Consider the following 13,234-nt stretch of genomic DNA (forward strand, 5'->3'; position numbering starts at 1 on the left):
TGTGTGTGTGTGTGTGTGTGTGTGTGTGTGTGTGTGTGTGTGTGTGTAGAGGTTTTGTTTTGAGGAGCTGGCTCACACGATTGTGGAGGCTGTAAGTCTGAAATCGGCAGGGCAGACTGGAGACCCAGGGAAGAGCTGATGCTGTGGTCCTGAGTCCAACCAGAGTCTGGAGGCAGAATTCCCTCTTCCTCAAAGGATGTCAGTCTTGTTCTTTTATGACCTTCAGCTGATTGCATGAGGCCCACTCACCTTATGGAGGGTCATCTGCGTTACTCGGTCTACTGATTTAAATTCAATCTCGGCTGAGCGCAGTGGCTCACGCCTGTAATGTCAGCACTTTGGGAGACCGAGGTGGGTGGATCACCTGAGGTTGGGAGTTTGAGACCAGCCTGACCAACATGGTGAAACCCCATCTCTACTAAAAATACAAAATTAGCCAAGCATGGTGGCGCACACCTGTAATCCCAGCTACCTGGGAGGCTGAGGCAGGAGAATCACTTGAACCTAGGAGGCAAGATCGCACCACTGCACCTGCACTCCAGCCTGGGCAACAAGAGCGTAACTTCATCTCAAAAAAATAAATAAATTCAATCTCATTCACAGCAACATCTAGACTGGTATTTGACCAAATATCTGGGTGGTGTGGCCTAGCCACAATGACACATAAAATCAACTAGCACAGATAACAAGATCACACTACTTCACGGTGTATTTCCTCGCTCCCCTGGACAGAGCCTAGGGACATGCGCCTTATATGGCTTTTGTGCAAGTTTTGCTACTGGGACTTTGGTTAAATCACCTAAATTGGCTAGGGGTGGTGGCTTATGCCTGTAAATCCCAGCACTTTGGGAGGCTGAGGCAGGTGGATCACCTGAGCTCGGGAATTTGATACCAGCTCGACCAATATGGTAAAACCCTGTCTCTACTAAAAATACAAAAGTTAGCCAGGCATGGTGGCATGCACCTGTAGTCCCAGCTACTCTGGAGGCTGAGACAGGAGAATTTCTTAAACCTGGGAGGCGGAGGTTGCAGTGAGCCGAGATCGCACCACTGCACTCCAGCCTGGGGGACAGAGCAAGACTCTGTCTCAAAAAAAAAAACAAAAACAAAAAACAAAGCAAAACAATAAATCGCCTAAATTCCCCATCTCAAGTTTTTCATTTGTAATGTAGAACTTTCCTCAACCATGTGATAATTAAAGATGTGAAAATCTTAGCACACTGTTTTATGGAGCTGACTAAAAAAGGCAAACTTCAGGCCAGGCGTGGTGGCTCATGCCTGTAATCCCAGCACTTTAAGAGGCCAAGGAGGGCAGATCATGAGGTCAGGAATTCGAGACCAACCTGGCTAACATAGTGAAACCCCATCTCTACTAAAAATACAAAAAATTAGCCAGGCGTGGTAGTGGGTACCTGTAATCCCAGCTACTTGGGAGGCTGAGGCAGGAGAATCGCTTGAACCCAGGAGGTGGAGGTTGCAGTGAGCCAAGATCATGCCATTGCAGTCCAGCCTGGGTGTGAGACTCCGTCTCAAAAAAAAAAAAAAAAAGAGGCCAAGGCAGGCAGACCTGAGGTCAAGAGTTTGAGACCAGCCTGGACAACATGGAGAAACCTGTCTCTACTAAAAGTACAAAAAAAATTAGCCAGGCATGGTGGTATGTGCCTGTAATCCCAGCTACTAAGGAGGCTGAGGTCCTCGAGGAGAATCGCTTGAACCTGGGAAGTCAAGATTGCAGTGAGCCTAGATCGTGCCACTGCACTCCAGCCTCGGTGACAGAGCGGGACTATCTCAAAAAAAAAAAAAAAAAAAAGCAAACTTCACAGAATATGAGCCTACATTGAAGAAATAACATCACTGTGCCTACAAATATGTAGCAAAGTTTATAGCTGGACATTTCAAACAAGAGTACTGGGCTCAGAACAATTAAAACCTTAGAGGTAAGCTGGGTGCAGTGGTTCACGTCTGTAATCCCAGCACTCTGGGAGGCCAAGGCAGGCAGATCACGAGGTCAGGAGTTCGAGACCAGCCTGACTAACATGGTGACACCTCATCTCTACTAAAAATACAAAAAGTAGCCGGGCGTGGTGGTGGGTGCCTGTAATCCCAGCTACTCAGGAGGCTGAGGTAGGAGAATCGCTTGAACCTGGAAGGCAGAGGTTGCAGTGAACCAAGATTGCACCATTGCACTCCAGCCTGGGTGACAGAGTGAGACTGCATCTCAAAAAAAAAACCAAACAAACAAACAAAAAAAAACACGCCTTAGAGGTAGCTCTTGACTAATAGAACAAGGGTCACCTCACTCCTATTTCAGTTACAGAAAATGCTGACAAGCAAACACTGATGAGCCAAGACAATTCCGAGCAGATTTACTTACCTCAAAGAAAAATTATTTAAATTGTGAGTAAATTCTGCCAACCAAGCTATTAATCTGCCACTGCAGTAAAACAGATTGAAGCACATTTTCTTTTCTTTTTTTTTTGGAGACGGAACCTTGCTGTGTCGCCCACGCTGGAGTGCAGTGGTGTAATGTCGGCTCACTGCAACCTCCGCCTCTCCTGTCTCAGCCTCCTGAGTAGCTGGGATTACAGGCGCCTGCCACCATGCCCGGCTAATTTATGTATTTTTATTAGAGACAGGGTTTCTCCATGTGGGCCAGGCTGGTCTGGAACTTCCAACCTCAGGCTATCTGCCCGCCTCGGCCTCCCAAAGTGCTGGAATTACAGGCGTGAGTCACCGCAGCCGGTCAGTCTTGCAACCTTTTTTTTTCTTTTTGAGATGGAGTTTAGCTCTTGTTGCCCAGGCTGGAGTGCAATGGTGTGATCTCGGCTCACTGCAACCTCTGTCTCCCAGGTTCAAGTGAGTCTCCTGCCTCAGCCTCCCAAGTAGCTGGGATTACAGGCATGCGCCACCACACCGGGCTAATTTTGTATTTTTAGTAGAGATGAGGTTTTACCATGTTGGTCATGCTGGGCTCAAATTCCCAACCTCAGGTGATCCACGTGCCTCAGCCTCCCAAAGTGCTGAGATTGCAGGCGTGAGCCCCCACGCCCAGCCTCTTGCAACCACTTTAAATCTACCACATGCCAGGCCTTGTGACAGGACCTGGGGACACAGGAGTAGACAAGACTGGCACAGTCCATGGCTTCAGGGACAGCTGAGCCCCAGGGACAGGTGCTAAACCAATAACCAACTAGAACTTAGATTTTGGTGGCAGTATGTTTTAAGGGATTCTGAACAAGAGTGTGTGCAGAAGTGGCTGGTCAGCGAAGGCTTCCTGGAAGAAGGGACGTTTCAGTTGGGAAATGGATGAAGGTAAGTCAGCCAGGCAGAGTGAGGCCATTCAGGGGGACAATGTGGTGTATGCAGCTGGATGGCTGCCCCCAGGGGTGCAAGGCCAGGGCTTCCAGGAGGGGAAGGGGCCCTCTCAGGCCACATTTTCCCATTCTCATCAGAGAGCACCTGTCACAAGATGTGCATCATTTGTCCAAGCATCAGACATTTCCCTACACTGTGGAATGGCCAGGCCTTATGCTGCAAAGAGCTCAGAGGAGAGACCCCTGGGGAGCTCTCCAGGCTGGGTTCACTGCAGGGGTCTCCACATGTGTCTGGGAGGATGTGGAGGAACTAGTCCATTTCCAGAATCAGCCTCGCTCTTCCCACGCCCACCTGGAGCACAGGCGCTTCAGCCCACACGGTGCCCGCACATCCTTGTCTGCTCGTTTGCGTCCCCTGCCCCACTTCCTGGGGTCCCAGCTCCATCTTAGAGGACTAGAGTCCTCTAAGACCTTGCTTCCTACAGGGCGTCTAGGATGCAGATGGACCCTTCTTGCTGACCCTGGCTGCTTCTCATACTTAATGCGTTTATGTGCTACAAGTGTCTCAGGAATCCTTACAGAGAAAGGACAAGGGGGAAGAAGGGAGGGACACTAGGGTACAGTGAGATGGCCTTTAGCAGCTGCTGAAAGCTGGATTTTCAGGCTACAAGGCTCGGCAGTCATAGGGAGTCTGGCTGGCCTGAGCAGGCTGCCCTCTGGGGTGGGTGAGGGCATGGGTCCTGTGCTGAGGGTGCCCTTGCCGCCTGAGGCCCAGCCTTGAAATTGGGCCTTATGGTCACCACATCCTGAGCCTCATGGCCATCATGTCCTGGGCAACATAGCGAGACCTCATCCCTACTAAACAATTGTTTTAAATTAGCCGGGTGTAGTGGTGCACACCTGTAGTCCCAGCCACTCAGGAGGCTGAGGCTGGAAGATTTGCACCCAGGAGGTCAAGGCTGCATTGAGCCTAACAACCCAATTGCTAATTTTTTTCTTTCTTTCTCTCTGTCTAGGCACTGTCAGGGCCCTGCAAAGCTCTGCTGGAAAAGCTTGATTCCAGGGTGGCCCTCTTAGGAAGTGGATGCAACTCCGTCAGGGTGCTTGTGGAGAGCTGATGCTGGGAGCCAGACCCAGGCCAGACTCCACTAGACCTCACGCATGGAGCAGGGCTAGCTAAGTGGGTGACCATTTTTGTCCCTCCACCTAGAGAGAAGCAAGGCCACAGCCGTGGCCCTGGGCAGTTTCCCAGCAGGTGGCCCAGCCGAGCTGTCGCTGAGACTCGGGGAGCCATTGACCATCATCTCTGAGTAAGTCCATGGGCACTGGGTACCTGAATATGCACTAATTGAGCCAGGCATGGTGGTGCATGCCTGTAGTCCCAGCTGTTACTAATAGAGCCAGGCATGGTGGTGCCTGCCTGTAGTCCCAGCTGTCACTAACAGAGCTAGGCATGGCGGTGCGTGCCTGTAGTCCCAGGTGTCACTAATAGAGCCAGGCATGGTGGTGTGTGCCTGTAGTCCCAGCTGTCTGGAAGGCTTAGGTGGGAGAATCGCTTGAACTCGGGAGTTCAGGACTGCAGTGAGCTATGATCAAGCCAGTGCACTTCAGCTTGGGTGACAGCAAGACTCTCTCTTTAAAAATAAATGAATGGGCCACGTGTGGTAGCTCACACCTGTAATCCCAGCACTTTGGGAGGCCGAGGTAGGCAGATCACCTGAGGTCAGGAGTTTGAGACCAGCCTGGCCAACATGGTGAAACCCTGTCTCTACTAAAAATACAAAAATTAGCCAGGTTTGGTGGCGGGCGCCTGTAATCCCAGCTACTTGGGAGGCTGAGGCATGAGAATCGCTTGAACCTGGGAGGCGGAGGTTGCAGTGAGCTGAGATCACACCATTGCACTCCAGCCTGGGCGACAAGAGCAAAACTCTGTCTCAAAAAATAAAAATAAATGAAGGAAGGAAGGAATAGAGATGCTGTCCCAGGAGAAGGGGCCCTTCCCCAGGTAGAAAAGCACGAGCCTTTGCTGAAGTGCTCACAGAAACCCTGTGGTGGAATTTCAGGCGGCTGGACACCACCACAGGGAGAAGCATGGGTGGGCAGTGCCCTGTAGCAGGGAGCCTGGAGTCGTGCCATTTACCACTGGCCCCAGCCCTGACTCAGGAGCTACCTGGACAGGCTGGTGCAGGGAAGCCTGGGAAACAGGCGGGACAGGTGGCTGCAGGACCCAGCCTGAGAGGCTCCTTGCCAACCCTGAATGTGCAGTTCTTGGGGCCTTGGCTCATCTGAAAAAGGTACCCCGACTCTTTTCTCTCTCCAGGGATGGAGACTGGTGGATGGTGCTGTCTGAAGTCTCAGGCAGAGAGTACAACATCCCCAGCGTCCACGTGGCCAAAGTCTCCCATGGGTGAGTTCCCACCCCAGGCCCGCCTTGTGGAGCTTCCTGCTTTCTCTTCCCACAAGAGCTCCCCTTTAAGCGCGGCTCTGCGCTGAGCAAAGCTGACGATAGAGGAGAATTGAACCGAGGCCCTGCCCTCAAGAGGGGCAGACAGTTCATCCTAGCACAGGTTGGCCTGTGAGACGTGGGAACCAGGGGAGGGACCTGGGAAGGCCCATAGAGGAGGTGTGGAGCTCTGGGCTTTGGAGGTTGCCAGAATCTCATGGTGGAAAACGCTGAAAAGTCCAAATAGGAGATGGGAGCATGCCCTGTGAGGGCCTGGCACAGTGGTGCACACCTGTGGTCCCAGCTACCAGGGAGGCTGAGGTGGGAGGATCGCCCGAGCCTGGAAGGTCAAGGCTGTGGTGAACCATGATTGCGCCACTGCACCCCAGTCTAGGCCACACAGCAGGAGCCTGTCTCAATTAAAAAAGAAAAAATCAGAGGGGCAGCTCTTGGAAAGGTGGGGCTTAGAAAGGTGAGTGGATAGAATCAGGGTGCTGGGGGCACTGAGCAGGGATAGCAGAGAGGCTGGGACCAGCCCATGTTACTTGGGAATGAGGTCTCCAGGCAGAGAAAGCTGAGGCTGTCCCCATGAGTTTGTCCTGCCAGGGCCCTGGAGCCAGGACTAGGAGGACAAAGATGGCGTGGGCCTCCGAGACCCGGAGCCCAGCTCTTCGTGGAACAGGTAGAACTTTGAAGCCCAGAGAGGGAGGGCCTTGTGACGGTTGATTTGCTTTAATGCGACCCCCAGAGCAAATGCCAGAGAAAAGGCAAGCAGGCAAGGCAAAAAAAAAAACGTTATTTACAAACCAATGTGAAAGAGCGGCGAGATTCACCCGTCTCCGGGGGTGGAGGCCGACGAAGTCGCTCTGGCGTTCTCGGACAAGGTTCCTGGGTCCCGCGTACGAGGACGGGCCAAGGAAGTTCGCGCCGTGCGCCTGCCGTGAGCGGCTTTTATGTCCTGGGCCCGGGAGTGGGAAGGCAGTGGGCGGAACATAGGCGGGTCGGGGGCGGGGCGGTAGGCATGGCTAGGCGGGTTCCGGTTTTTCTCCGTCGGAGTTCGGGTTGCGCCTGCGCAGTCGACCCGTGTCTTTCCTGGGCGCGGGAAAGTTGACGGTTAAGAACCTGGAACTGCGCCATCTTGCCTCCGTTAGTCCAAACAAGGGTCACTCAGAGGCGGTGGTAAAATCTTGGCTTCCCTCTTCCTCCAGGCTGACCCTGTCCCTTGTCCCTCTCTCTCACTCCTCCAGGTGGCTGTATGAGGGCCTAAGCAGGGAGAATGCTGAGGAAATGCTCTTGTTACCTGGGAACCCTGGAGGGGCCTTCCTCATCCAGGAGAGCCAGACCAGGAGAGGTGGGTAAGCTCAGCGCCAGCCCGGGCCCTCCCTGCGTGGAGGTCTCAGAAAGGAGCCCTGGCCGGGCGCGGTGGCTCAAGCCTATAATCCCAACACTTTGGGAGGCCGAGGTGGGCGGATTGCGAGGTCAGGAGATCAAGACCATCCTGGCCAACACGGTGAAACCCCGTCTCTACCGGAAATACAAAAAATTAGCCGGCAGTGGTGGTGGGCGCCTGTAGTCCCACTACTTGGGAGGCTGAGGCAGGAGAATGGTGGAAACCCGGGAGGCGGAGCTTGCAGTGAGTGGAGATCTGGCCACTGCACTCCACCCTGGGCGACAGAGCGAGACTCTGTCTCAAAAAAAAAAAAAAAAGAAAGAAAGGAGCCCACAGATATATGACTGCAGGTGCGGCCCAGAAAATAGGCTTTGCCTGACTCCTCAGTCAACTAAGATTTCCTGAGCCCCAGCTCCATGTCCTGCCCATATGAGCCATGTGGGGCCCAGGCTTGGGGAGATGGAGACAGGCCATGAAAGCAGAGGAGAGGCTAATCCCAGTTTGAGTCTTAGCTATTGTGTATTCAGAATTTTTAAAGCCACTTTCGTAGTTTATTTTACATTGGCTAGGATTTTACAGTTTAGGTAGAGTTTAGCTTTATTGAGTTGGGTTTATCTAAAACACCCTGTACGCCGGTGCCTATTAGCTTGGGTCAATCGTATGGCCGCAGTGGCTGGCACGAAATTGACCAACCCTATAATAGCATAGCTTAGTTAAACTTTCATTTATTGCTAAATATTACTCACTGCTGTCTCCCGTGGGGGTGTGGCTGAGCAAAGTGTCTTGAGCTGCGTCGGGCGTGCTTAATACTTACTCCTTTCAATCATGATTTGTAGGGTGGCTTCACTGGAGTGGGGATGCTTGCATGTGTAATCTTGCTAAGAGTTAATAGAAAGGCTAGGACCAAACCTATTTGTTTATGGGGTGTGTGAGCCCATCTAGGCATTTTCAGTGTCTTGCTTTGGATATATTAAGCTACATAAACGGGATGATAGGTGTTATGGATGTCATCTTTGGGGTTGTGGTGATGGGGCGTGGGTTTGGTAGTGGGTGGGTATGGGGTCGCGAGAGTGTCAAGAGTGGTTAGTGAATTAAATTTTTATTAGTTGAGGGAATGGCAGTTGGAGTTGTGCATACCTAAAAGATGAAAATGTAAGCTCCGGCCAGGTGACAGGCTTTTGTTTTTGGGGTTTGGCAAAGGCAAATTTATGTGGAAAGGGTCGGAGATGGGGGAGGGGGGTTTGAGTGAAGTTTGCTGTGGATTGATTTGACGTAGCGGGAAACGTGTGTATAGTTAGTTATTTGTATGTCCTACAAGCATGAATTAAATAACACCTTGTAACACTTATGGGGGGCTAGAATATTGAACATAGGTGCGATTAATAATAGCATGGACTAGGAATCAAAGACAGGCGCTGCGGGACTTGTTGTTGCAAGACCAGCATTCTGCAATGGGGTCACGTGCAGACCAGAGATAAAAGATACTAAATGCATGGAGAGCTTCCGTGACTGGTTAATAGGGTGATAGACCCGTGATCCATCGAGATGTCTTATTTAACGGGAACGTATGAGCGGTTTTGATGTCATGGCCCTGAGGTAAGAACCAGATGTCCTTTTGATACCACTATAGCTACCCCCACGAGTTACGGGCCCAGGGCGAGGAGAGTAGCACTCTTGTGCGGGATATTGATTTCACGGAGGATGGTGAACAAGGGACACCTAAGTGAGGAGGGTATCCGTGTTGACGAGGAGGTATTTGACTGAAATGTGCTATGTCCGGTAAAGAATTGAATGTACTATGTACGTTAATGGAGGTTTAGGTTAGTTGGTATTTCGGTGGGTTATGCTAGGTCTTTGGCTTTCGGGTGGTATGTGTTACAGTTAGTCTTGCCTAACGAAGTCCTTGCTTGTAAGCATGTTCTTGAACAAATTCCTGGTAAGTATGTAAAAATATGTTTTATGTACGGTAAAACATTTATAGTACTATATAATATCCATGTTGACTAGCAGTAATGCACGAATTACATAGGGGCACGTAAAATTAAATTAGTACTTAAGTTGCTCTTCAAGGGTTGTACTCCCCAGAATACAGAAAGTAGTTTAAAATAGAATGCCAGTTTTGGGTATTGGTGGTGGAGTTAAGTGCTTTCTTTCTGAATTGCCCTAGGGAGAAGTCTCCGTTTCCGGTTTACAAGACTGGTGTATTAGTTTGTACTACAAGGGCAAGTTCATTTGAGTAGATTGTTTTCGGCTAGGGAGGCCAGTGGTATTAAGGTTAGAATTGTGATGAAATATATCATGGATGCTACTTGTCCGATTACAATGAAGGGCTGGTTTACCGGCTGACTTCCAATTCAGGTTAGGGTTAGTAGAATTGTGATTAGGAATCATAGTAGGAATTGGCTGAGTGGGCGGAATGCTATCCTTTGTTGTTTGGATTTGTGGAGTATGGGTATGATTGTTAGGACGAGGATAGATAGAAGGAGTGCTAATACCCCTCCTAACTTCTTAGGGACAGATCGTAAGATTGCATGTGCGAATAGGAAATACCACTCTGGTTTGATGTGTGGTGGTGTGCTTAGTGGGTTGGCTGGAGTATAGTTGTCTGGGTCGCTTAAAAGGTCAGGTGAGAATAGTACGAGTATTATTAGGATAAGAAGGAGGAGAACTAGGCCTAGAATATCTTTGATTGTGTAGTAGGGGTGGAAGGGGATTTTGTCGGAGTCAGAGGGGACCTAGGGTAAAGTGAAAAGTAAAGAATCGTGTGAGGGTTGGGTTGTCGATGGAATACCTTCCTCAGACTCATTGAACGAGGTTAGTTCCAATATATGGAACTGCAGATGATAAATTTGTAATTACTGTGGCGCCTCAAAATGATATTTGTCCTCATGGGAGTACGTAGCCCATAAAGGCTGTTGCTATGGTTATGAGTAAGAGTGCAATGCTGACGTTTCAGGTTTCAAGGAGAAGAAATGAGCCATAATATAAGCCTCGGCCTACGTGTAGGAACAGGCAGATAAAGAACATCGAGGCGCCATTGGCATGGAGATAGCGGATAGTTCAACCATAGTTTACGTCTCGGGTGATATGTGCGATTGAGGAGAAGGCAGAGGAAATATCTGGTGAGTAGTGTATTGCTAGGAATAGGCCAGTGATAATTTGTAAGATTAAGCAGGTTGCTAGGAGAGAACCGAAATTTCATCATATAGAAATATTGGATGGGGTGGGTAGATCAATAAGGGAGTGGTTAATTATTTTTATGATCAGATTAGATTTACGTGCTGGGGTCATTAATGTTTTTGTAGTTGAAATACAATGATGGTTTTTCATATCATTAGTCATGATTGGAGTCCATGTGGAAACGATGGCATATATTTTATTTTTATTAAGCGTATTATTGGTTATGGGATTTGTAGGGTTTTCTTCTAAGCCTTCTCCTATTTATGGAGGTTTAGCATTGATTATTAGTGGTGTGGTTGGTTGTGTAATTGTTTTAAATTATAGGGGTACTTATATAGGTTTAATAATATTTTTAATTTATCTGGGAGGTATGACGGTTGTTTTTGCTTATACTACTGCAATGGCTATTGAAGAGTATCCTGAAGCGTGGGGTTCAGGACTTGAGGTCTTGGGAAGTCTTTTGGTAGGGTTAGCGATGGAGGTGGGGTTAGTTTTATGGATTTTAGATTATGATGAGCTGGTGGTAGTAATTAATTTAAATAATATGGGAAGTTGAGTAATTTTTGAGGGGGAGGGGCCAGGATTAATTCGTGAGGATTCTATTGGTGCGGGTGCTTTATATGACTATGGGCGTTGGTTAGTAGTAGTTACTGGTGGAACGTTGTTTGTTGGTGTATATATTGTGATTGAAATTACTTGGGGCAATAGATTATGCTATTAGAAATGGAATTAGAATAAGAGGAATAAGGAAAGAAAGGAAATAAAGTTTAATTATACCTTTTTGGGCGGTTGTGGTGATGGAAGTAATAATGTGAGTGTGTGAAATTGTTTTGGGTATTGATTTTTCTAGTCAGATTGAGTCTAGTAAAAGGAAGGCCAGATTTTGACTTATAATTAGATTTTGGTAGGGGATTATTCGATGAACTGTAGTGGGAAAATACCCTAATATGTTAGAGAATTTGAATATGTGTGATGGGGTGGCTATTTTGAGGTTATTGGTTATAAGGGTTAGATCTAAGGCTATTAGGAAGCCTAGGGTGGTTACGCATAAGGCTAGGAGTTTTAGGTAATAAGGTATTGTTGACTGGGGGAGTGTAGCAGGGGAGATGTTATTGGTAATAAGAAATCCTGCGAGTAGACTGCCAATTGTTAGGCGTTTTATTGGGTTTAATAGAGTTGGATCGTTTTCATCAATGTAAATTGAGGTTGAAAAGCGGGGTTGCCCTGTTAGCGTGAGAATAATAGTCCGAGTGCCGTAAGCGCTTGTTAGGGAAGTGGCGATGAGAGTAATAGATAGGGCTCAGGCGTTGGTATACGACATGTTTGCGGTTTCGATAATAAGATCTTTGGAGTAGAAGCCTGTAAGGAATGGCATGCCTGTGAGTGCTAGGTTACCGATAGTTAGGGAAGTTGAGGTAAGGGGTATTGTTTTAAATAGTCCTCCTATTTTTCGAATGTCTTGTTCATTATTTAGGTTGTGGATAATAGATCCGGAGCAAATGAATAGTATAGCCTTGAAGAAGGCATGGGTGCAGATGTGTAGAAATGCTAGATATGGCTGGTTGATGCCGATGGTAACTATTATTAATCCTAGTTGGCTTGAGGTGTAGAAGGCTACGATTTTTTTAATATCATTTTGTGTTAAAGTGCAGATTGCTATAAATATAGTAGTGATGGCTCCTAGGCATAGTGTAAGGCTCTGGATTAGTATGTTATTTTCTATTAGAGGGTGAAAGCGAATGAGTAAAAATACCCCAGCTACTACTATAGTCCTGGAATGGAGTAGGGCTGAGACTGGGGTTGGGCCTTCTATGGCGGAAGGTAGTCAAGGGTGGAGGCCAAGTTGAGCTGATTTTCCTGTTGTTGCTAAAAGGAGGCCTATTAGTGGCAGAAGATTTGGGTTAGAATTTAGGATAAATATTTGTTGAAAGTCTCATGAGTTATAATGTAAGAGAAATCATGTTATGGCTAGAATAAAGCCGATAATCACCAATGCGGTTATACAAGATTGCTTGAATGGCTGCTGTGTTGGCGTCTGTTCGAGCATGTCATCAGCTAATTAGTAGAAAGGATATAATTCCTACACCTTCTCATCCAATGAAGAGTTGGAAGAGGTTGTTGGCGGTGATTAAAATTAGTATAGTGGTAAGGAAAATGAGGAGATACTTAAAGAATTGGTTAATATTTGGGTCTGAATTTATATATCATAGTGAGAATTCTATAATGCATCAGGTAATAGTGCAATTGGAATAAATATTACGGAGAAGTAATCTAGTTTAAAGCTTAGTGTTCTAGTGACTGGATAGTTGTTCAATGTCAGTTTGAGATAATTATGTCTTGATCTAGGGAAATATATAGGGCTGTGGGAAGGAGGCTGATGGTGAAGGTAAATATCATAATTGTTTTTACATAGTTAGGGTATAGGTGTTTTTTGTTGGGGTTAACAAAGGTAATAATAATTGGGAAGGTTAGGGAAGTTAAGGTTAATGTGACAATGGAGGCGTGCATAGTTATTACTTTTATTTGGAGTTGCACCAATATTTTTGGTTCCTAAGACCGATGGATAACTGCTATCCTTTAAAAGTTGAGAGAGCCGTTTTGTTAAATACGGGAGCATGGATTAGCAGTCCTTGCAAGCTTTCTCGGTAAATAAGAAGTAGTGGGTTAGCCAGGGTGGTCTTGATCTCCTGACCTCATGATCCGCCCGTCTCGGCCTCCCAAAGTGCTGGGATTACAGGCTTGAGCCACTGCGCCCGGCCGTCTTCATTTCTTATGTTCATTTTTCAAGGCTTTGAATATACTTGACTAGGAGGTAGTAGTAATAGAAAATAACAGAAATATTGAGTCACGCATGGTTTCGTTTGATAGGGATGGCTATCAGCTCCAGCCTACAGCCTGTAATTTGAG

General features: G+C 47.8%; 2 protein-coding genes across 2 annotated transcripts in view; both read left to right on the plus strand.

Annotated features, from left to right (window-relative positions):
• LOC113225020 (src-like-adapter 2) overlaps window positions 1-8,874 on the plus strand; it is a 10,714-nt gene extending 1,840 nt beyond the window's left edge. Inside the window, exons 2-5 of the mRNA XM_026455201.1 lie at window positions 4,525-4,624; window positions 5,635-5,721; window positions 7,005-7,112; window positions 8,778-8,874. Coding sequence (XP_026310986.1) covers window positions 4,525-4,624; window positions 5,635-5,721; window positions 7,005-7,112; window positions 8,778-8,874 — 392 coding nt within the window. The remainder of the gene's footprint in view (window positions 1-4,524; window positions 4,625-5,634; window positions 5,722-7,004; window positions 7,113-8,777) is intronic.
• The window catches only part of DEFB118 (defensin beta 118), a 74,989-nt gene that overhangs the window by 10,483 nt on the left and 51,272 nt on the right, over window positions 1-13,234 (plus strand). The gene's annotated exons all lie outside the window — the stretch shown is intronic.

This window comes from Piliocolobus tephrosceles, chromosome 20 (genome assembly GCF_002776525.5).
Source record: "Piliocolobus tephrosceles isolate RC106 chromosome 20, ASM277652v3, whole genome shotgun sequence".
Lineage (NCBI taxonomy): Eukaryota > Metazoa > Chordata > Mammalia > Primates > Cercopithecidae > Piliocolobus > Piliocolobus tephrosceles.